The 22,948-nt window shown below is 29.2% G+C and overlaps 1 protein-coding gene across 3 annotated transcripts; it reads right to left on the bottom strand.

Annotated features, from left to right (window-relative positions):
• Positions 1-565: 565 nt before the first annotated feature.
• LOC119671625 (balbiani ring protein 3-like) lies at positions 566-22,944 on the bottom strand. 3 transcript variants are annotated; one of them, XR_005251836.1, is made up of 10 exons: positions 22,844-22,944; positions 10,814-11,218; positions 6,594-6,699; positions 5,016-5,042; positions 4,567-4,760; positions 4,391-4,501; positions 4,197-4,289; positions 4,011-4,118; positions 1,159-1,439; positions 797-888 (listed from the first exon to the last, which is right to left on the bottom strand). XR_005251836.1 is itself a non-coding variant. In XM_038082353.1 (9 exons), the coding sequence occupies exons 2-9, from the start codon at positions 11,012-11,014 to the stop codon at positions 790-792; spliced, it is 939 nt and encodes a 312-aa protein (XP_037938281.1). In that variant the 5' UTR covers positions 11,015-11,218; positions 22,844-22,944; the 3' UTR covers positions 566-789. The 3 variants fall into 3 exon arrangements, 2 of the variants coding, with proteins under 2 accessions (XP_037938281.1, XP_037938282.1); XM_038082353.1 differs by lacking the exon at positions 1,159-1,439 and having other exon boundaries at positions 566-888; XM_038082354.1 differs by lacking the exons at positions 1,159-1,439; positions 22,844-22,944 and adding an exon at positions 22,766-22,829 and having other exon boundaries at positions 566-888.
• Positions 22,945-22,948: the final 4 nt, after the last annotated feature.

The raw sequence follows: 22,948 nt of genomic DNA, 5'->3' as shown, positions 1-22,948 counted from the left end.
CCTGAACTATCAGCTGGCTACTAGGCCCTGCGATCATCTTACAAGCAGAAGTATCTGGGTTTTTGGGCATAGGGACGTGGAAGATCACAATGTACTTAACGTACTTGTGGATTAATTAAAATTATATCCAATTTAGTTATTCAATCTTCTTCCTCAGATGAGTTATAGAATAACGATTGGCGCATTAGCGTGATATTGTATGTTAAGAGCATAAGTCCACAAGGTCGGCTTGGTTAAGACAATCACATAAGAATCCTTTTTCTATTCAAATATCTCTTGTATCTAAGATTTGAATCATCTAAAGAGAATTTAGATAATACCTACCTTTATAGTTGTCAATAGAACATATTCTGGTATACAACATATTTTTATTAGTTCAAAAACTGCTTATTCTTTTAATTTTTTGAAAATTCTTATTATTATACAATTTAATATAACATTAACTTTTTTTAACAAAATAAAAGGATTTTTATGAAGTTAAGATACTTTTTTCTACATACATTTTTTTTAGTATACAATTATTTATGTATATATATTTAAATATATACTTACATTTGAAGGACACATAAATCTTAATCTAAAAATAAGTTGGAAAGTATTTGCAGAACTGGAAATGATTAGATTGCTTTGTATAATTATTGGAATTAAAACTAGAATTCTTAAGTCTAACTATTGGCTTAACTTAATATAAATAACATTAATCAAACAAATACTGTAATTAAATATATTAATAAAAATAATTTTCTATAGTTAAAATGTAAGGATAAGGTTTCCTTATTTGTTGTAATTCTAACTGCTGTCGGGATCCACTGGTATCGCTTTGACTATGAAACGTTTACGGTCGGCCAATGAGAGACTTGAGTTGCCTTTGGAATGGGCGTATGAAGACTATGAAATAAGAATATATAAAGTAATTATTATATAATAGCGCGAATTCACGACTTATATATAAGCGAATGAATATTAATATAAAATTAGTAGCAAATCAAATGTGTGGATCAATATAGGAGGATCATGCAAAACCTTCACACAAGCAGATTGGAATACGTAAATTTCAGAGCAAAATTTTAGTCATAAGGACTTAGAGAAGTGATTATCTTGTTAGAAAAGATTTTAAATTATTAGTAAAAAGTTATAAAAATAAAAGCAAATACTCACACAAATTATATAGGATTTTTATTCTACAACAAAAAAAAATATATATATGGTATATAAAAATCTTAAAATAAAAATTTTTCAAAAACATTTAAAATGTGAATCACAAAATCTTATTTCCATTATCATTATTATTTTTTTTTAAATTATATTCTTTTTTTCTTGCAATTAGAAAATGCAAATTGTTTGATTAATTTCGTTAAATGTCGGTTGTAGGGTCCTGAGCTAAATGTGAGTTGGATTTTGTGCTTAACGAGTATTTAAAAAAACTCAATATTGTTTATCTAAAACGAGATGAAAAAATAAAAAAAGAAAATACATAAAGACATAAATAATAAAACTAATGAAATAAAAATTCAAAAGAAAAGAAAACAATATATGAATAAATAAAAATTTATTTCTTAAAATATCAGAATTTCAATACATGACTCCCGCAACTAGGTGGGGCTCTTCAAAGAAGGAGCCTAGTAATTGTGAAGATGTCAGGTATGTTGATATGTATTAATGAATATATGCTTTAAATGAGATCTTACGTGTAAATCTCACGTAAGATACTTAGAGTGTAAATCTCCAAGTATCCAAAGTTCTTTAAAATCTTTAGAATTTAATGAGGATGATATTTGAGTCGATTTCACGGTGGTAACTTAAGTTTCAAAATTGATTAATATGTAATTATTTAAGAATGAATCAGTATTGAGAGTTAAGTTAGGATTGTGTGAAATCGGCTTTAAATCTTGCTTTTTGTTTGTATGTTAGTTTTTTGATTTGAAGAATGTATGAACATAATACCCAATTCACACAACAAACTTAAGATAGAAAAATATTGCTACGGGTCACTTGGCTTTTTATGCTCTTTAAGATTTCTTATGGAAGAATGCCAAAGTTTGTATTTACATTATATAGGTATTTGCTCACAGAACAGAATCAGAAAGGTAATCAAAACGATTTCTGGCCTTTTATAAAAGTATCTTAACCGTTAAACGTATAACTAATCCATAATGATTAATTAAAATCTGACTCAAGTCAGGTTGAAAATCGGTCGCAACTTCATTAAATATTTGAAAAAAAATCGTTGATTGCTTAGAACTTGTACGAATATAATGATCACAATTACTTTGAAGTCAATTCCTGCTTATACTCAAGGATTTATGATCAGTTCGCGCTGGTAATATCAGCCATTGGGGAACAAGTATATAATTAAATAAAATACAAATAAAGAAAAAAGATATTAGGTAGCGAAAGATCCATTCTATGTTTTTTCAAAACATGTGATATATCATGATATATTAATTTGAAAACATAATTGTTCTATGAATCTATGTTACAATGCAAGAATATTCGTATTAAAAGAAATGGAATTTGTGTGGCACGACAGAAGAAATAGCCTACATGACAAATGTAGACGATATTTATGAGTCATATGATTGCAGGCAGTACCCATATGCAGAATAGAGTTTTGAACTCATTAGAATATGTGCTACTTATTACGACAATTGCACTTACTTGAAACCCCCAGGGGACTAAGCGCAGAGGCAGATCAGCAATGACCTGGAGAAGGACTGTTCAGCAGGAAACGTGCAAATAATTTAATGCATTGAGAGCAATACCACAAAATAGAAACCAGTGAAAAACTTTTGTAGACTCCCTAAGCTCTTAATGGAGTATGGAAATAATAATATAATAATATTATGATATTATCATAGGTACTCATATTAGTACTCAATAGTTAACGTTGATTATTACTCGGATTTACTATGCAGGTATATAGAGTTTTAGCATATGCAAATTACATAAGACTGGTAAATAAAAAATGTTTTGAAGTATAACTGCTTTATTTTTTATGACCTAATGAAAAAAATTGCAGAATGGTCTACATAAGTGATGAATTTAAACTTATTTTGAGATGGAACAAGCTCAAAGTCAAGCTCTCCGAAGGCTCTTCAAAGTGCCATGGTACATCCGCACGAATGACATGCTAAGAGACCTTAGAATAGATCCGGTCAAAAAATATATAACGGACAGAGCTCTAAAGCTATATGCGAAAACCGACAGGCTGCCCTACTTAGCACTATCTAATCTCAGAGTAATCACTAACTGCACGGAGTGGTACGCAGATCTTAGATCAATCATTGAATAATCACGAAGATTATGAGGAATACTCAAATTAGTCAGTGAGATGGGTGGGACTCTACAGAAACCCCCCAACCAACATAGAGTAAAAGTGTCCAGATGCACTAACTCGGAAAAGGCTCAACATAAGAGATGAAACAAATTTAAATACAAAATGTATGAAGAGCGGTAGTGATCGAAAAATAGTCTCAGGTATTCTCTGCCAACTCTGCTTCAGGATCTAAAAGTCAAAAGATATTCAAGTTAGCAACGACTTTTATCTGTTGTGGACTAATGTGTCTTTAGTGGTGAGCTACATGTATGAGGTACTCTTATGGATTAATGAATCTTTAGCTTATATCAAACAGTTTATTGTTTTAGAAATGTATATTGTCAAAACCCAAGTGTAAATTTTGGTACATCGCTCAAAATCAGTTTCTTTAGAAATATAAAGTGAATGTTAATAATTTATTTCAAATAACTCGTGTGTTTAATATGTTTTTGTGTAATTTTTTGGTTTAAGCGGAAATCATTAAAAATTATAATTTTCATCATATTATCTTAAAATAAATTCCCCAACCAATTTGAATGTAAATATAAACCAATTATTAAAACCACAGAATAAGATCCATAATGATTAAAAACCTGAACACCCTATAAATGGTCACACTATACACATTACTTATAAACAATACAATACAACTTATATAAAAATATTATTTAATTGTATGGGAATTATTGTATACCTCAACACATTTACACTGATTCTCATCGAAGATGGTCCCTGTGGTGCAAGTGTCAGTGTCACGGCAGACGCACCTACATTTGTTCTCATCCCAAATTTTGTGATCCTCCTTTAAGAACAAAAATAAAAAAATTTTAAATGATTAATAAAAATTTTTAAATTTGTAAATAAAAAATTAAATGACTACCGTTAAACATTTCTGCACTAAATCATGCAGCTCATCCAATTTACAGATGCAACTGCAACGGCTTGGATCGTAGATTTGATAGGAGTTACAATCCTAAAAATAATATATTACCACTGAAGTCTTTTAAAAATTTTTATATAAAATTTTATTTTAATAAAAGTAATTTAATAAGGTGCTAAGTACTCTATTTTTACCTCGGCTTTTATTAAGCAACCGCAGCTACAGGCCTTGTGTTCTTCAATAAGAACTATTTCCTGCCCATCAAGTATAAGTCTATTGTTTGCTGCATAACGGATTCTTTTTATCTATCAAGATGTCGATTATTATTTTTACAAGTTTCGAAATATTTTTTAATATACAATAAACGTACAACAAAATTTATTATTTCGGTTTCCGTAGGTTGGCAAGTCGTCAATTTCGAACTGCAGCAACCGCCACAACGATTGACTTGCGTGCAAGAGGGATAGTAATATACGCCGGGATCTTTTGTACCATTTAATGGGGTAAGAGGTACAATTGTGGATTTTGGTGCACAAGTTACTGACTTAGGTATGACCGCTCGAGCTTTTGACAGGAAGAAAAAGGAATAAAATAATGTTAACTGTCGTTGAGGAATAGGTTCGTTGCTATGGGCAATAATTGCCAGATGATTTCTAATTTCTTAAAAATATCAAAAGTACATATTTTATCTGATTTGTATATATTAGTGTTATTGCAACGAACATCCACAAAGTATAGTTATGATGGTGTTATGCGTATGACATTCATTATATAAGATACTAAAGGTATTTCAATAATCAAAAAAAATTTAATACTTACAACGCTCAACATTTCTTTTCATGTTACCTTAAATGAGAAATGAAGAGAATAAATGTTATTTTAAAATGATAAAAAAAATATTAAAAATAAACTTAAAATATTATTAACTTTTTATGTTTAGCTGGGCAAAAAGTATTCGGCGTTCGTATATTTTAATATATCTTCATTAATGTCGAAAGTAAAAAGTCCACCAAAAATTTAGGTATAACTAACTAAAAATACAGAAGTTGTAGGTAATAACAGAAAATAAAACCTCTAAACACTTTTTAAGTAAAGAGTCGCGCTCTCTAAGATTAAGACATTCCACTATGGAAGCCGACGAAGAATTAAGCCTGACGAATATCTCAAATATAAATCTTACAGTAGTAATTATCTTTATCAGATTAGTTTATAGACTTAAAATCTTAACTGTACTAGAATCTCAACGAAGCCGAGTATTTTTAGTACCACAAGTAAGTAACCCATTTAGAGTTGATGAGCAAAGTTAATAGAAAATAATACGGTAGCACAATGGGCCTACAGACCTTCTAGGATCGCCCGTATAACCTAAACTAACTTAAATAAAAAAAAACACGAACACATTTAACATAACCTAGACAGTTGTGAATGACCTTCTTAAAGGACACTAATCGTCATTTAACATCAGGTTGTCCAAGATGGAGATCCTAACCAAAAAAGTTTTATAAAAATTATTATCCAAAATAGTTGTTTGTGAAGTGGTAGTGTTCGTTAGCACAGCTGTTACAAATTATTACAAAAATTTACATATCTCTTAAGAGTGAATTAAGTGCTATTAATTAAATTTCTAATCTAGTTGAAAAGAAAAATATAAACATATTACAGATTATTCAATTTTTGCTTCTGTACCCTAAGAACGTTCTTGACTTTTAGACATATATCATATAAGTGTTAAATGAACTCTACAATAAATAACTTTATACGTAAATAAATCGGAGTTCAGATTTCCGGAAGGATGTCGATTCGATAATGGATGTACAGTACAGTTATTCAAACAATTTTTTTACACTACATGCGATCCCAAAATTGTTTATATAAATCGTGATTTGAAATTATAAACTATTAATATTAATTATTATGTCAATTAGTTTACGCAATTTTCACATTGATTACACACACTATGGGTAACAATAAGTAGACGCACAATATTGTGGTTTTCATGTATGCATTTCCGGCTTTAAAGCCACATATCTCGAAAACTAGGCTCTGTTAATATATACCGTAATGGAAAAGTTGCACAGAATAGCTGTCTTTACGTCGTTAGTTCCGTTGTAGAATGGGTTTGCTCGGGAATCATGACAATGATTTTTATCAGTCACTGATCACGTAAAACCATACTAATAATAATGTATGCATTATATTTAGAATACCAAAATAGCTTTAAAAAACCCCTGCCCAATTAAAAATTATTCATTATTCGTGCGTTGTTTAATTAAATTTAAAATGTTCTTAAAAAAGATTTTGCTTTTTTTTATTTATTTAAATTAAACATTACGTCTTTGATGACAAAATTTTATCATATTGTTTAAATTCATTACGTTACACTTCGGCATTACTCACTTGGTATGTCAACTTGCGGATCGAGGGTGTCTTTATCCACGTAACGATCGATTAACTCAGATATGTCATTTATATTATCTAATTCTTTATAGAACTCCATTGGAATCTGTAATTTAACAGAAAAATTGATTATAACATTATAAACAAAACAAAAATTAATTTATAAAATAATACGCATTTTATAAAATATACGAATTTATTTAAACATTTTATTTCTAAATATGATTCATTCAAATTCAAGTTTATTTTGAGATACATTTCTATTATCGTCAATTAAGTCCGAATTAGCAGTGCACGTCTAATGAAACACGTCAAATAATTAATTTGGACATTTTTGCAAAAGAACAATACTAGCTATTGTTAAGCTTAAAGTTTCAGAGACATTCGAGGGACGAAGAAAAACAATGGGCACAATAAAAGGAATCGCGTAGAACCCTGAGAAATAGAAGAGATACAGTTATACATTGTAATAAAAATGCAACTAGTTTCAATCCGAAGTTTTCATTCGAGCTAGTAAAGTAGTGAAATAAAGTAGCACTTTTGTTTGTCGTATACAATAAATCAATGATAAACAGTGAGACTACAAAACCACTCTAAAATCTCTAATTGGTTAATATGTTATTTATTTTCTTGGATATAGATATATTGTAGGGAACGAAGTAGCAAACGTGATGACGAACGTCTATGCATAAACTATTTGGGAGCAAAGAAAAACTCACCATCATCATCATCCATGACTATACAGACCATGTAGGACCTAAGCCTGTTTAACAACAGTCTTCCATTCTTCTCTGTTTTTTAGCATATTCTGACAAATGAACTGTTGGAAGTTAACACAATGAAGAAGAGATAGAATCCATTAATCACTTTATATGTTTTTGTCTGGAACTACAGACAAAACGATTTTAATCGCTTATATGCAACTTGTTCACTGCACTCAAAAACTACTACATTCACCGATGTAGACTTGTCGGATACGAGTATCCTCAACTTTCTCTGAAATTAAATAGTTTAACAAGGATAATGAAGATATCAACGGTTAGTGTAACTATGCTCTCCCAGGCAACTTTAAGGGTATCGCAATAAATAATAGATGTCTTTCCAAGCTAAGTTAAACTAATATATAATTGTTTTTAATAGCCCAAATAATATATTCTAATTTAAATATATATATTAAGATAGTAGGATTATTTATTTTCAGCTGCGTCTAATTGAATTGGGACACTAATTGAGTACTAGAACAAAATACGTATTTATTTTAGTTTTAATTGTTCATTTTATAGATATAGTTATAGGTATATTCTAATAGGCTAATGAATATGAAATAATTTTTGGAGAGATTTGATCTACTTCATGTTGTTATTGTTATTTTTTATAAGATTTTTTCCTTGAAAAATATAAATAAGCTTTAAAAATCTATTGAATATATCAAAACCAGTTACTGGAAAAATCATCTAAAGATGGTTCAGAGAATTTTTGCATTCTGCATCTAAAAATAAATACATCCACACCAACGCCAACAAGCTACCAATTTTGCTAATCTCGAAGGCGGTGGCAGTAAATAAGAGCCAGGCTTTATTTGTTGTCAGCCTCGGGCGTGCGTTCAGAACGTTGACTTATAAGCTTCACGACTCGGAAGCAACAATGCAGTTGCCGCACACAAGTGAGTTCGATTTTTGTTTCTTATTTTATTTCTGAATGAAATAAACGTTTGAATGATTCATCGAAAATTCCTCTAAAACTCTTAATAAAAATATTTTCATAATCGTAAGGGCAAATGACAAAAAAAAACAAAAGAAATTATTGGCGCCAACAAATATGTTGAACAGTTATAAAAATAGATCAATCTGTATCTGTGCCAATAACAACCTGTTTTTCGAAATCGACAGAAATTTTTCGAAATAAATTGGCTTGTTTTGGGAAAGGCTTTGTCAACTGCGGTTGCAAATTATTTGGTTAGTGACTAATGATGGTATTTTGTTTTTAATGTGTTAGGAATGTCTGGTTTTACTGTTTACTTACAACAGAAAAATATAAACTATTAAATATTTAATTTACTTCAATTTTTTTCACTTTCAAAGTGTCGAGCTCAATTTGTTGTTTACTTAAGCGTTTTATAGCGGGAAATACTTTCAAACTTGTAACTTCGCATGTCTATAAGATATTAAAAAGCTGTTCTAGACTTCTACCGGCAGCAGTTTTTGTCAGAAATGAAATAAAACGAAACCTATAAATACAGTCGCGAAGCAGTATTTGTTTTTCTAGTTTGTTTTTTTTTTAGAATTATTTAATTATTAACTCAGACTTTAGAAAAGTTATATAAGCTGTTAAATACAATATCTGTGACGTCTTCGAGTTTATGAGCAGCGGTGAAAGTATTTATGAATCATCATTTGTTATCTTCATAAAACGTTTTTATTGTCAAATGTCAGGATCTTTTCAGTATTTTTTAAATACATGATATTTAATAAAAAAGTTCATTACATTAATTATAATCACATTAATTATAAAGAGGTTTTTTCGATTATAATTAATTAATTAAAAAGTATATGGTGTTTTCGCTCTTAAATGAGTCAAAAGATCATAAATAATACGAACGCCCATTAGGGGTGTTCACAATCTTCTGATTGTGAAGTGATCATTTTCCGTCAATGTCAATTGTGTAACTTTTCCAATATTAACATCAAGTTTATGTCTAATTGAGGTGTTATATACTGGTACAATAGGTCTCTTCTGGCCGCAGTACCGGCTGTTGGGCAATTTTAACGTCTACTCTTTAATAAGTGTTATTTAGAATACATATAGAGTAGAAAAGTATAGAGTTCTGCGCTAGAGAAGAGGATCATTGCAACTATAATAGAAAATGTATTATGTATTTAAGATAGTTGTAGCACATAGTGGGTGGGATCGTTTTACTTTGCTTAATAATAAAATCCCTGATATTCTACCATATTCGATATTAACATTTATAAGAGATAAAAATATCAATTTGATTTTCAGGTAATAATTTTTCTTAACATAGAAATAAACATAGCAATTGTATCTATGTAAAGATTAACAATTATCGGTTTTGATATGACTAAACTTCTCATGTATTTTATGGGAAGTGTCCATAGCACATACTTTCCATTTAAGTATGTGATACTTTCTTTTTATGTGAAGCGTAGAATCTCTGTTATGTGGAGCTTATATTGAATATAGAACCTTTCGGATTTCACCTAAGTCTCAGTTGGACAATATTGTTATTTGATCTTCTTAGAGCGTGCTCTATTAGGCCTTATTTTTTTTAATTTAGCCTGTCTGATTGATGTTTGATATTTTTGGGGCCACTAAATCCAGACAATTCTTTGTACAGATTGTCTTAAAGTATGTCTGAATTTTGATTTCAATCGTTATGGAGCTCTTCCATGTTGGTATTGACCGCATATCTACGGCCGTATATCTATTTCTACACCACTTTGCCTACTCAACACCAACATGTATTGTTTATTTTAAGTTAACTGATAATTCTAACCTTTAATATTTTCATTGCAATGCAACAATCAATACGAAAAAATGCGAAAAGGTGACTCACCAACGGAAGTCAATACTATAAAGAAGGAACGTGCCGATTTCAACTTGAGTTAATTTTAGCTTAAAAAAATTTGTACTTGAATGCGAAATTATCTTAGCCAACTTCATTATCTAGCTATGAAAAATTCTTCTATTATTTGCTAACTTCAGGAATTTAATTAGTGGAAAAAGGTAATTCACTACTGTAAACATTAAATTGTAACAAAAAATTTAATTACCTTTTATTTGCTTAATAAAATAACAAATTAAGAGCTGTTGACGTTATGCAAATAATTAATTTACCGCTTAAATCCAGTTAAACTCTTCGTATGCCCCTCATCCATTCGAATGAGATTTAATTATTTACAAAACTTAAAATACAAAACGTCAGAAACAAGTCGCTTAAACACCTGAGCTCACACGCTTCCATATACGCACCCATGTACAGCAGCCATGGAAGGCACTGTAACGTCTGTTGACTTAAAACTAATTAGAATAGTAAACGTGGAAACAGTCTCACAGATAACAGATTCTGAGTTTCGTTTAAGCACAACAAACTAAACAACAACAACAACAAAATGTTTAGAAAACGAAAGTACGTTTCGGGTGCAGAAAGAAGACACCCGTCGTAGAAAGAAAGCATAGAGCAAATTTGACATTTGACTTACCGGATCTGTTCGACTCTCTTCAAGCAACTTCAGTTTCATGTCTTCTGCTTTGGCGTCTGGTGCTGCTGCCTCGGAATTGCTGTGTTGGTTGTCGTAATAGAAACGTGAAGTTATTTGACCACATTCGCAGGTGTACTGACCAGTCAATGTGGTCAAGAATAGCACTACGAAAATGCACTTTGTTGCTTCTGTGCTGGGCATATTTGGTTATAGTTTTTGTTTTCGCTTCTTAAGTTGAAGTTTCTTGATATCACAGATTTTTTCAGCTTTTATTTGTTATGTTGGATGTGTTGATGTTATGTCTTTTATCTTATGTTTACCAGAGACTTACGCTGTCGCTTATGTTTTGCTGTTAAATAGTGACGTTTGTTCTTATCTGTTCTTTAAGATTCCTTAAGTACACAACTGAAATATATATATTAGAAAAAGGGCACATTAGGTTAGCGTTTCAAAAGTGCATTAACTTCTAAAAGCAAATAAACCGAAAATAAAGTTAGTAGAGCACTTGGCACTTGGCTTATGTATTCCTTCAACGGGTGGTAAGATGTCATAGTTTTGATTTTCTTATTTCTGTTTATATTTTTTCAAAATTATATGTCTAATTAATTGAACAGAATTTATTTAAAGATTAGTAAAAGCAATTTTTTATAACCATTTTTAACTAAAAAATGGACTAACTCGTAAATAGGAAAATAAGAACTATTATTTCAAAAACTCAATCAGTTTATCAATTTCGTCTTAATAATTCGGGAAAATCTACATTAATAGTTCACGAACATTGTTCAAAACGTCTATATAATAACTTTTCATTACTTTGTAAATGCTAACAATAATTTAGAATTAAAATTAAGTTTAGAATCTCCGATTATTTTAAACGTATCATAAGATCAGAATAAAAGCAAACCATCCTGCACCTTTTCAAATTTTTGAGATCATTTACTCAAATAACGAAATCATACCCTAAAGATATCATACTGCTTATGAATTCTCCTACAGAATAGAATTCGTGTCAATAATGAAATGAACCCTTTCATTTCACTCGGCGTACAGTCAGTGTTTGCATTCATCTTGCTTTATTTTAAAGGTCACTACAGTTTTAAGTTGATAATTAGGCAAAATTAGTGCCGCCGATATTCAATAATAGAAATGTTGATAAATCTACACTGAGAGCAGCTATTACTGCCTTATGGTGAATTACATAGTAGACAATAAAAATGGAGTTCCATCCTAATATTAATTGTCACATATTTATTGTATCAATGGTGGAAAGGCGTAAAGGGATAGATTCTCCCTTGACAATATAATCTACAGTTAATAAAAACCATACAATTTTGATATATTTTATTCTTGTTTTAAAATATTTTGATATATGTAATTGATAAATGAAACTGAAGAAACAATGGCAAATATTATTAGCTATAAATAAAGACAGAAGAGTTAGTTACAGTATTTGATCAAAAAGTAACTTTATGTAGGAATCTTGAAGCAGCATCAATCCGCCAGAAGCAAGGATACCTATTTCACTTTTTGCTGTACATACTTTGCTCATAAGATGTAGAGAACAACCACCGTAGGTAACCCGTTATTTAATAAGGTCGGGGAGCATGCGTTAATTAACATTCATTGTCTATGTTATAAGATTTCTAAGTCACACAGACTCTATTTAATCGATTAGTCTACACAAACAAACATACAAAAACTTGATAACGGGGATGTGGTATCAAAACGGTGTGAAAGCGCTTATTAAGTTCACGAACTGAATCATCAGAAGTGATTACACCGATGTAATAACGTAAGCCCTATTTATTTCCGATCAAACAATATATGTATTAATATATTATTAAGTATGATCAACCAATATATGTATTAGTATATTATTAACTACAATATTTAAAATTGTACTAATAAAGAAAGAAGCTAACTTTCAAGGCTTTAGTTCATAACTTATATAAAAAATCGTACATTTAGTATTGAAAGCTCATTACCCTTTTTTAAGTTACTAACTCTGTTTACATGTACAGCATGTCTTTAGTTGACTAATATACTTTCGATGGTTATCAGTCCACAAGTGTAGACATTACTCAATAATATTTCATTTCATTGAAATTAGTTCAATGATAAAGGAACTCGTTTTATCTGACATTGATACCACATTCGGTTATCTAATTGATATGAGTATGAGTACAGATTAAATTATTTGATTTCTGAAGTTTTGCTCCATTAACAACATTAATATCTTTTTACACAATTTTTATGTCAGGTATTTCAATATTACGTGACTAAAGTAAAATAAATGAAAATCCAGCTAAAATAACTACTTTTCAATCATTTTCTTAATATGTATATTCCTATATCTCAAAACAACGCCTTTAAAGTAGTTTTATTGCTGTTTGAATAGTTTAAAATTGGACTTCTTGGTAAGCCTCCATCATTTTCTTATATTCATATATCTTAAAATAACACCTTTAAAGTAGTTTTATTGCTGTTTTAAGAGTTTATAACTGGACTTCTAAAATAATAATATATCACTTAGTAAGCCTCATTACTGACCAACTATTCCAATAATTGAGTAGCAGAAAGCACTGTGACTACAATAGCTCTATTATGCATATTTAATACTAAACCATGTATATTTAGTTTTCTTATAAATTTTATAAGAAGGTATTGCTATAAAGGTATAACAAAGCCACATATTATTATTATTATTAGTAAAAGAAGAGATCGTGCACTGCGTCCTAAAAGATCTATTGTGCCCCTTCGTTGGTTTTGAGTATTTCTCCAAGCCCGATTTCTATGATGAAAGACAGTATAGAGCCTATCTTTCCTAGTTTTGGATCCTTATGATCCATGAAATACCCTCCTAGGTGTTTCTTTCGCTTGTGCATCTGTGCTAGACACTCTCCAAGCACATGGTATGCAGTTTCTCTCTTTTATCTACAGTATCTGCAGTCTGAGTTGGATTGATGTCCTAACTTCGATAGGTGATTATTCAATCTACAGTCACATAAGTGGTAAAACGTACTTCGAGATTTCGATGTTGATTTCATAGAAAACCCAGACATCAGTGAAGTAGAGTATCAACCTATTTAAGTGACACTACAGGTTGCCAAGATCTGTACAGTAAAGAAAGAATTCTCTTCTCTTTTATCTTACAACATTTTTATATTATATTATTTTAAGATAATAATTTTCAAATGATAGTGGTCAACATTTCGGAGCATTCCGAACTTCAGACAGATACAGCTGTTTCAGTGCAATTACTCTTCGATTTGCAAATTAATGAAAAGAAAAAATAATTTTATGTGGGAAAAGTGTTCGCTTTATTACACAAAATAATAATATATTTGTGTAGCTTTTTTATTAGCTAAGACTGCTATAGACTTCGAAAATAATTTGAAGTTAAAAAATTATAAATATTATTCGCAATCAGAGTTACGTAGGCAGAGTAGTTTCGACCTCGAGCAGTACTTTTAAGCAACCTAACTGAATGGATATACATTCAAAAAGCAGTAATTCGTAAATAGTTTAACTATTTTTATAGACTATAGCCATAAAATTCACAATTAATTAATTGTAATAATAATATAATAATAAATAATTGTATAGTGATGTGTTTTAAGGTATGCGCTCACATAAATAAATATTGACAGCAATGCTTGCTTCTCGCTCGGAATAATAATTATTTATTATTTTAAGTATCTTTAACAATATTTATCACTTTAGAGTGTGATTCATAAATCTTATAAATATTTGTTTAAATATGTGGAAACGTATGTGAGTTACAGATACTTTTATGGAAGAGACAGCCACTTCTAAAATTATTATCACGAAGAATTTCATTGATAGTTGCTGTCATGTTCATATTTGTTTACTCATTCAAAGCTGTTATCACACCCCCTAGAATCTGTGATAAGAAATATTACAACATATTTCATTGCAAATATTTTTTATTGCTTTACTTATTAATAAATTTTAAAAAACATACGAGTATGAATGTAAAATGTATAGAATTGCAATTGTGCGTTTAATTATGGACTAAATTTTATTCACCGAACATGTGAAATGTCAGGCTCTAATCTGTGACTTTCCACAACATTTGTTATTACTTCTGAATTGTTTTAATTTATATTATTATTCAATTTGTTGTTGTAGATTCATACAACATGAATGTTCAGTTATAGCACATAAATAAAATACATATAAATAGCTATATAACTTGAATAGATTTTACTTTAAATTTGAATAACAAGTTACATTTCGACCCAAAACTATTGGTGTTTATACATCAAATTTAACGAGAACGACACAGTATATAAGGAAATAATCTAGGCTTGGTACTATATAGTAATTGACAAGGCAATCACATATTAAGAAAACTCTAGTTAAGGACAAATACAACTTGGAGCTGCAAATCCAATATTCTGCACAACAATGATCAGTCCGTGGAACAGAGCTCAAGACAGCTCAAAAACAAAAAGAAAAACATAATGTATTGGCATAACAAAGATAATGAGACCCACAGCAACACTGGAGGTATTGCTAGAATGTGAAGCACATAGTGGTATCTCAAGCAATTATAATAAAGGTTGAAGGAAATAAAAGAACGGTTGGAATATCAAAAGAGTTAAGAAAGGAAGAAACATCATGCGACCTGTTAGATTGCCATCATGACAAGAATGGTAAGCTGTTGGATTTAGAGAAACGATTTGAAATTAAACACCAGAAGAGAATTGGGCAGGAATAAGGAATGCATATTCTTTTTAAGAAGGCACTATCATGTGGCAGACAGACAAGTCAAGAAACGAAAGTGGAATTGAGCAAGAAGTATTTGGATTAACAATTAAATATACAAAAATCATGACAAAATATTTAAGTATTTTTGAAGCGGAAATACTTGCCATCGAAATATGCGTATAGTTTAATCTTTACATTGCTTTCAAATGCGGAAGATAGCTGTAAATCGGAGAGTCAAAAACAAACTTGATTCCAAGTTAAAAAGAGCTGTCTTAAATCAGCTAGGTACGGACAACAAAGTCAGCCCTAACTGAGTTCATAAGCAAGCAAGGATCCAGGCAAGTCAGCGTTGTTTCGAGGAGTCACCATGGTAATAAAACGTGCTTGAAACTTATTGGAACACGGACGAGGTATGAGAAAGAATCCCAATGGTTCAAGAAAAACAATAGAGACAGAGACTGTTTGAGACCGTTATGGGTTTTAGGCAATTTAAATTGTTGTTGAATAACTATAATAGCAAAATATTTAAATTATGTATTGGTTTATACAAAAACAGATTCAGAATGTTATTTTACGACTATTGAGCGGACACTACTACAAAAATTTAAATTTCAAGTACTTTTTTGGCAGACAATACATTTATATTGTCATTTACTTTCACTATAAACATTTTTCAAGATATTTAAAGTGAAACTCATCTAAATAAAAAATATAAGATACTTTTTGGACAAAATATATCTGACCCTTTTAAAATTTTAAACTTCTTAAATCTGATCATAGAAAAATTGAACTAAAATTGGGCATACTAGGACCAGAATTACGCTGACCTCCCATACAGTTTGTCACTATTTTATGCGGTAAATGAGAGGAATGGAGACTGCCAAAGTGAAGAGCTCCGATTTTATGTGAATGCTTCATGAACATATAATAAAATAATTTATTATCAGCTATTCAAGTTAGTATTATTATTTTTTTATTATCTTAATTAATGTTTTATATTATTTAGTATTTTAAATCCACAATTTATACCAGTAAGTAAAGAAGACATTATGGTAAAGGTCTCTAATTGTGCTAATTTATGAAGTAGTATCTCTGAAATCATGTTAAGCTTTTATTTATAGATGAACTTGACTTGTAATGATAAATACTATAAATCATTTGTTAGAGTTTGTTATATGATTTTGAGACTTTTGCAAAGTTGTAAATGCATATAAAAATATATGTATATATGTGAATGAATGAATTCTATTAAGCTTGCAAATACAAAATTAATTTCAATATTTTGTTCTATGTTTAGTTTTAGTATATATGCATTTTCTTTATGATTTTCAGTATGTATTTATATCATTTGTTATCAGTTGGGTGTGAGTAAAACGCACTGACCTATAATAACAATATTTGTTTGTTACTCACAAATACGAGCTGCTGCCATAATACTTGCTATATGCAAAACATTATTGAAGGAAGTTGAGATAACTGCAATTCGTTCATTACAAACTGTGTCTGGGTTAGAAGTTAACTATTTAATGTTCAAATACCATTGTAAAGCCCCAACACTGACATATTCAATTGATGAAAAAAATATATAATTGCAGCGGAAAATTTGTATTGATCAAGTGTCTGCCTTAAACAGTTTTGCATACGCACAATTCGAAGTTAATTTCAAGTATAAGCAAAAGTTTTAATTGCCACAATTGCAAATTTATTGACAGAGGAAACAACAAATGTTCCAGTGTTGCTTCCAATTAACGCATGACACTCCGCAGATGCAGATACCAGTACATCCGAAAACACATTCAAAGGAATACATTGATACAGGCCCAGACGTCATTGCAGTACTCGTATGCTCGCGCACACAGAAATACTCGTAATATAAACCAGAACTTGAAATTGCCAAGCCCTTTTTGCCAACGGAACAGCAGTTCAGTGCAAATTGAAATAAAATCTTTTTGTAAAATAAAATATTGATTTCAATCATTCAGAAAGTAATAGTTATACTTAATTTAATATATTTTGCTGTTTTAGATCTACGTATCAATTCAAGTAAACCCTAGTTCACGCCTTCAAGAAAAAATACATATTCTTATGACTAAAGTGATCTATCAGTAATGATATTAAATGTCACTAAGACCGATTTTAGATAAGAAGTTGAATTCGATTAGCAGCAAATGAATCTTTATTTCAATATTGTTTATTCACTGTACTAGTATGCAGCTCTATATACTTAATTTATACTTAATTTAATATATTTTGCTGAAACCCTAGTTCACGCCTTCAAGAAAAAATACATATTCTAATGACTAAAATGATCTATCAGTAATGATATTAAATGCCACTAGGACCGATTTTAGATAAGAAGTTGAATTCAATTAGCAGCGAATGAATCTTTATTCCAATATTGTTTATTCACTATACTAGTATGCAGCTCTGGATTGGCATGCCACATTCAATAGGACAATGCTCAGGAACCAAATAGTAAGGTCTTATAATTTTAAAATATTCATGAGGTAGTGATAAACAATAATCTAGTCAAGGTGTAGAGAGGGGTTTTGAAGAAAACTCGAGTTAAAAAAGAGTATAAGTGCTTAAGTGCACTAGCTCAAAAAACAGCTTCAACATAATGAGGTAGTTCGAGAATTACTTTTTATTTCAGTTCTCATAGTTTTCGATAGTTTTTTTCGTAGGATTGCTGATTGATCTGATTGCTGATCTTAAAATCTTCTTCCCGAAAGATTATAAGCTAAATGGATAAGTCAGAAGAGTCTTATAAACTTTAACGCTTGATCTGTACTTTAAAAACAATAAGATAGCCAGAAATTATAGTGAAACTCTTATTTATAATCTATGAAATTATAGTGAAATCTCTGAGATATCACTAAGTTGAATTTTGACGCAAAAGAAACTATCCGATAGCTTATACTTAATGTCAGAATACACAAACTTTACTCTAAATATATTTATATGACTTTTAAAGCACTTTAAAACACTAATCCATTTAAATTGAAAATACTAAGAAGATAATAACGTCAGTATTCATCTTATGTGCATTTAATTAACATATATTTAGAGAAAAATTGAAAAACCGATGAGTGTATAGTAACTAGATTTGTTCTAAAATATAAAATAAAATATAAAGCAAAATTGGAAATCCCATGAAGTTAGAAGACAGGTTATGAAAACTCAAATCTTTGCTCCAGTTATGATTAAGAGGGAATTAGAACCATTCTAAATAAATTTAGGAAGGTTTATATTTATATACAAAAATCCAAATCTTACACCATTTACTTGATAGATAGAAACTAAATATTGTGATATCTCTGCTATACTTTTCTCTTTAAGCAAATATACTTAAATACATCAATAAACACCGACTCAAGAAATTTAGCAGATATATCTTATAATTTAACAGGGAATAAAGGCCTCGTTTCAAATATGCGACAGTACAATTTTCCAGTGTAGGGTTTTCAAATTAGTTATATTTATATAATGTAATTTAATTTCAACAATTCTGTTAAAATCTTCAATATATCAAATCACAAATTACTAAAATATCAATTATTAACGTTGTGTAATTCTTAAGATATTTTCAATTTAAAAAAAAATCACTTACATATTTATAGTCGTTCAACGTTACAGTAATTACGTTGTTTAATTCATTCAGATAAAAAGTATAACTCATCTTATATCTGGTATATAGTCACACCATTATACCAGTTATTATACACCTTTATATGCTTGGTATTGATAATCTTGTGGTTTTGGCAATGCATTCCTATCTCTTAAGAAGAATTGATCTTAGGAATGCACTCTCATCTAAATTAAGAAGAATTATAATATATGAAAATAAAGTAAAAATTATTACAACTATCTGGAAACCAAATAAATGGGCGACATATATCCACCTCTAAACGATTATGAATTCATTTGAAAAGTATAAATTGTCTATAATTCAAGTGAGTGTAAATATCAGTGGAAATATCGCTACTAAAATTGCGGGGAACACCTTAGCAATTCATAGATTTATATCAGTTTTACTTGTTATTCGATGTACATATTTACATGTACTGAAAAATTACTGGTAGTAGTTTCATGGGCGTAACTGCAAATATGTTACTTAATAACAGAAAAGGTTAGAGGGTTAATAAAAATGGTTTTTAATAGTTAGGGTAAAATTGATTAAGTAATTAAATACCAAGTAATTAGTGTTCTATTTATAAAAAATTTAATATAAATTTATAAAAAGAAACTGAAATTGTGAGCATTAAAAAAATGTAATAAACTGAATACAAAAAATTTAAAATAAGAAAATATGGAGACAGAGCTAATAAATATGTATAGTAGTGAAAATAAAAAACATGTGTTTCAATAAAAAAAATTTAAAAACAATAAAAAATTTTAAATATTCATAAATGCATCCATATACAATAAATTTTAGGTACTACCGTTCTCCCCACTGAAAGGTAAAAGTTTTAGCAGTACATGTGCAGGAAAACAAAAAGGCCCATTAAACGGGTTTAAGCTGTACTGCAGGTGTGAGTACTTTTATCATTTATATAAAAATATTTTTAATTTTATTTTATAATACATATTTCAAACTTGAATAAAGCAAGTAAAGGCAAAGATATTTTTGTAGTTATATCTTTTTAAAATATTTCTCTTGTATATTCAGAAATAACCCATTGGTTCTTAAAACTTCTATTTATTTAATTGTTCGTATTTAATTTTTAAACATTATTTTTTAATGTTATGTGTTGTCAAATTATTCATACATATATTCTAATCTATTCTAATTCTATTCTAATAAGTTAAGAGGGCGCCGGATGATACAATTATTAACAGTTCCTATCGGAGATATATACTGCCCATTGTGATACCCCCATATACACCTCATCAATTTACCTCTTAATACCACAGAAATCGCAAAATAAATTATTATAAGTGTGAAAAAAAGTACAACAATACCTATTACTGAAACAAGTCATTATGGTCTGAAATATTACCTTCATAAATTATAATCATTTGCAAATCCGGAATGCAGATTATGCCTCGAAGATGAGGAAACTACCATACATATTCTTTGTGTCTCTCCAGCTTTAATAACGCTCAGAAGAAAGTTGTTTCATATGCAATTTCTGTCACCAGAACAGATAAAGAACTCTTCTCTAGATTTAGTTCTGAACTTTGTTCACAAAGCTTTAAGGGGCTTTGTGTAATCAATAGTGAAATTGGTGTAATAAGACTCTTCTGGCCGCAGTGTCGGCTGTTGGGTGATTTTAATTTTAAAAATTTTAATAATAATAATCAGTTGCTTCTATTAATAATGAAGATAACTTAAAAAATATAATTTTTAATCAGAACAGCAATTGTAAGAACATAATTATTATTATAGAAAAATATATTAGTAATACCAACACCGAATTAGTCGGTTCTACTAAAATAAATACATAAATAATTTATTATTGTTAACAATTTAAAATGCGAGGAGCAACTCGATATGAAAAGTTATTATTATAATCTTTAATCTTTTTTCAGTTTAATTATAAATCATAGCAGTTAGTCAAAATTAGTATCTTAAATGAGTTCTCGAAAGGGGCGAATAAGTAGTCTAGAATATATACTCGTGGGGAAAAATGAGTTTACGTTAAGGTTTTTTTTCCTTATCAGAGAAAGATATACAGAATACCTATAAGAATTATTGCGAAATCGAAATTTTTGCATGATTATTCAGATTAAGATTAATTGAGATATGCAGATCTGAGGTCAATTATTGCTTAGTCTAATGAAGTGATAAACAATGATCCAGTCAAGACGCAAAGAGGGGTTTTATAGAAACCTCGCACTTAATAGAGAGTAAAAGTGCTCAGGTGCACTGACTCAACTCAACTAGCCTCAACATAGTAGTGAAAAGATGCAGGTAAAAGCTAATACTGATTTAACTGTTTCTATATTGAAATATATATTTTTACTTTATTTTTTGTTTTTTATTTCATTTACATTTTGTTATAAATTTGTTGACATTATGTTTAAGATGTAATTATTATTATATTTTAGTATTGAGACATAGAACGCATACTCTTAGTAACAAAACAGCAATGGATTTGCAAAGTCGAGAACTCTGATTTTCAACTCTGACGAAAAGTTCGATGAGCTGAAAAGTTAAATTCTTTAGTTCTTAAGACGATGTAGTGCTACAATAGAAAAGCTTAACAATGTTTAATTAAAATTACCCCTTCATATTCAGTATACAATTATACTTAATTCTTTATCAACAGCGGATATAGTAACTCCATAGAGTGAAAACCTAACGCGAGTTTCATCCCACACCTAACTTAGCATTGACATTCACTTAAACCTTATTGCTCTCTGTATATATGGCTTAGAAAAATGTATCTATATAAATAATAATATGTATAAAGTTTTTTTAATTTGTTTCGCTCTCTGTTTATAGGAATAGAATTCCGGGGTGTGTTGTTAAAGGGTTCACAATAAAACTTTCGATGCTTTTCACACGATTTGAAAAACGCACTTAATTGTTTATAAATTCCTTTAATTGTAATCTTGTAAAAATATTTTATTTGTTTATAACTTCAAGTTTCATTTTCTTTAAGTTATTTTAAGTTTTATTTATTTTTAACTTTTTTTATTTTATTTTATTATATTTCCCGTAATTGAAATTCACTTGTGATTTATTGGATTCAGAAAGTTAACAACTTTACAATAATTACAAGCTTCAGTGATTTATCAAACAACAAATAACAGATTCTAGTTTAGTTGACTAGATTTCTATCAGTTACGCATACACACTTATATATACTCATATATTTATATATACATATGTATATACTAATTTTTATATACTAAAATTAAACGACTTTAATTAGTTATGCACAGGTGATTTTTTTTTTTAATTCGAAATATTTTTTTGTATAAAATTTATTCATTTAATTGTATTCGACGTTTTCAGCTACTCGTTTAAGCGCGTTTATTTGAATTTTTACTACTTTTATTTGAATTAAAAATTTTATTTGCTCTAAATTGCTGCAAAAACACACTCGAAGTCAACAACAAAACAGTTTAAACGACTTGTTTAAATAAATGGTTAAGAAAAAAAGTATTTAGGCACAAACAAAATATTTTGAAAACTTTTTAAAAGGTCGGCGAGAATTTTTTTAATTTATTCACTTTGAAATTTTTTTATTAAAATGCATAAACACGTACCAATTTCATAATTTTTTTTTTAAATATGTATGCAAGTATTTAATGATACTTAATCACAATTCATATTTAAAAACTTACAATTTTTTTTAATTATATGAAAACAATTAAATTATATTTTTGCACTTTATTTATTAACCAATTTCCTCCACACAACACTTAATAACCTCACCTCAACGAAGTTTT

Source organism: Teleopsis dalmanni, chromosome 1, assembly GCF_002237135.1.
Source record: "Teleopsis dalmanni isolate 2A chromosome 1, ASM223713v2, whole genome shotgun sequence".
Classification (NCBI taxonomy): Eukaryota; Metazoa; Arthropoda; class Insecta; order Diptera; family Diopsidae; genus Teleopsis; species Teleopsis dalmanni.
Note: the sequence above shows the minus strand (reverse complement) of the source record. Positions and strands in the feature narration are given on the sequence as shown.

What these genes read in the sequence shown, in the direction of transcription:
- LOC119671625 (XM_038082353.1), bottom strand. Translation starts at nt 11,014, where the DNA reads ATGCCCAGCACAGAAGCAACAAAGTGCATTTTCGTAGTGCTATTCTTG. An exon ending in GAAAAGAAATGTTGAGCGTT is followed by an intron (nt 4,761 to 5,015) that starts GTAAGTATTAAA and finishes TCCTGTCAAAAG; the next exon opens with CTCGAGCGGTCATACCTAAG. An exon ending in CCGAAATAATAAATTTTGTT is followed by an intron (nt 4,502 to 4,566) that starts GTACGTTTATTG and finishes ACATCTTGATAG; the next exon opens with ATAAAAAGAATCCGTTATGC.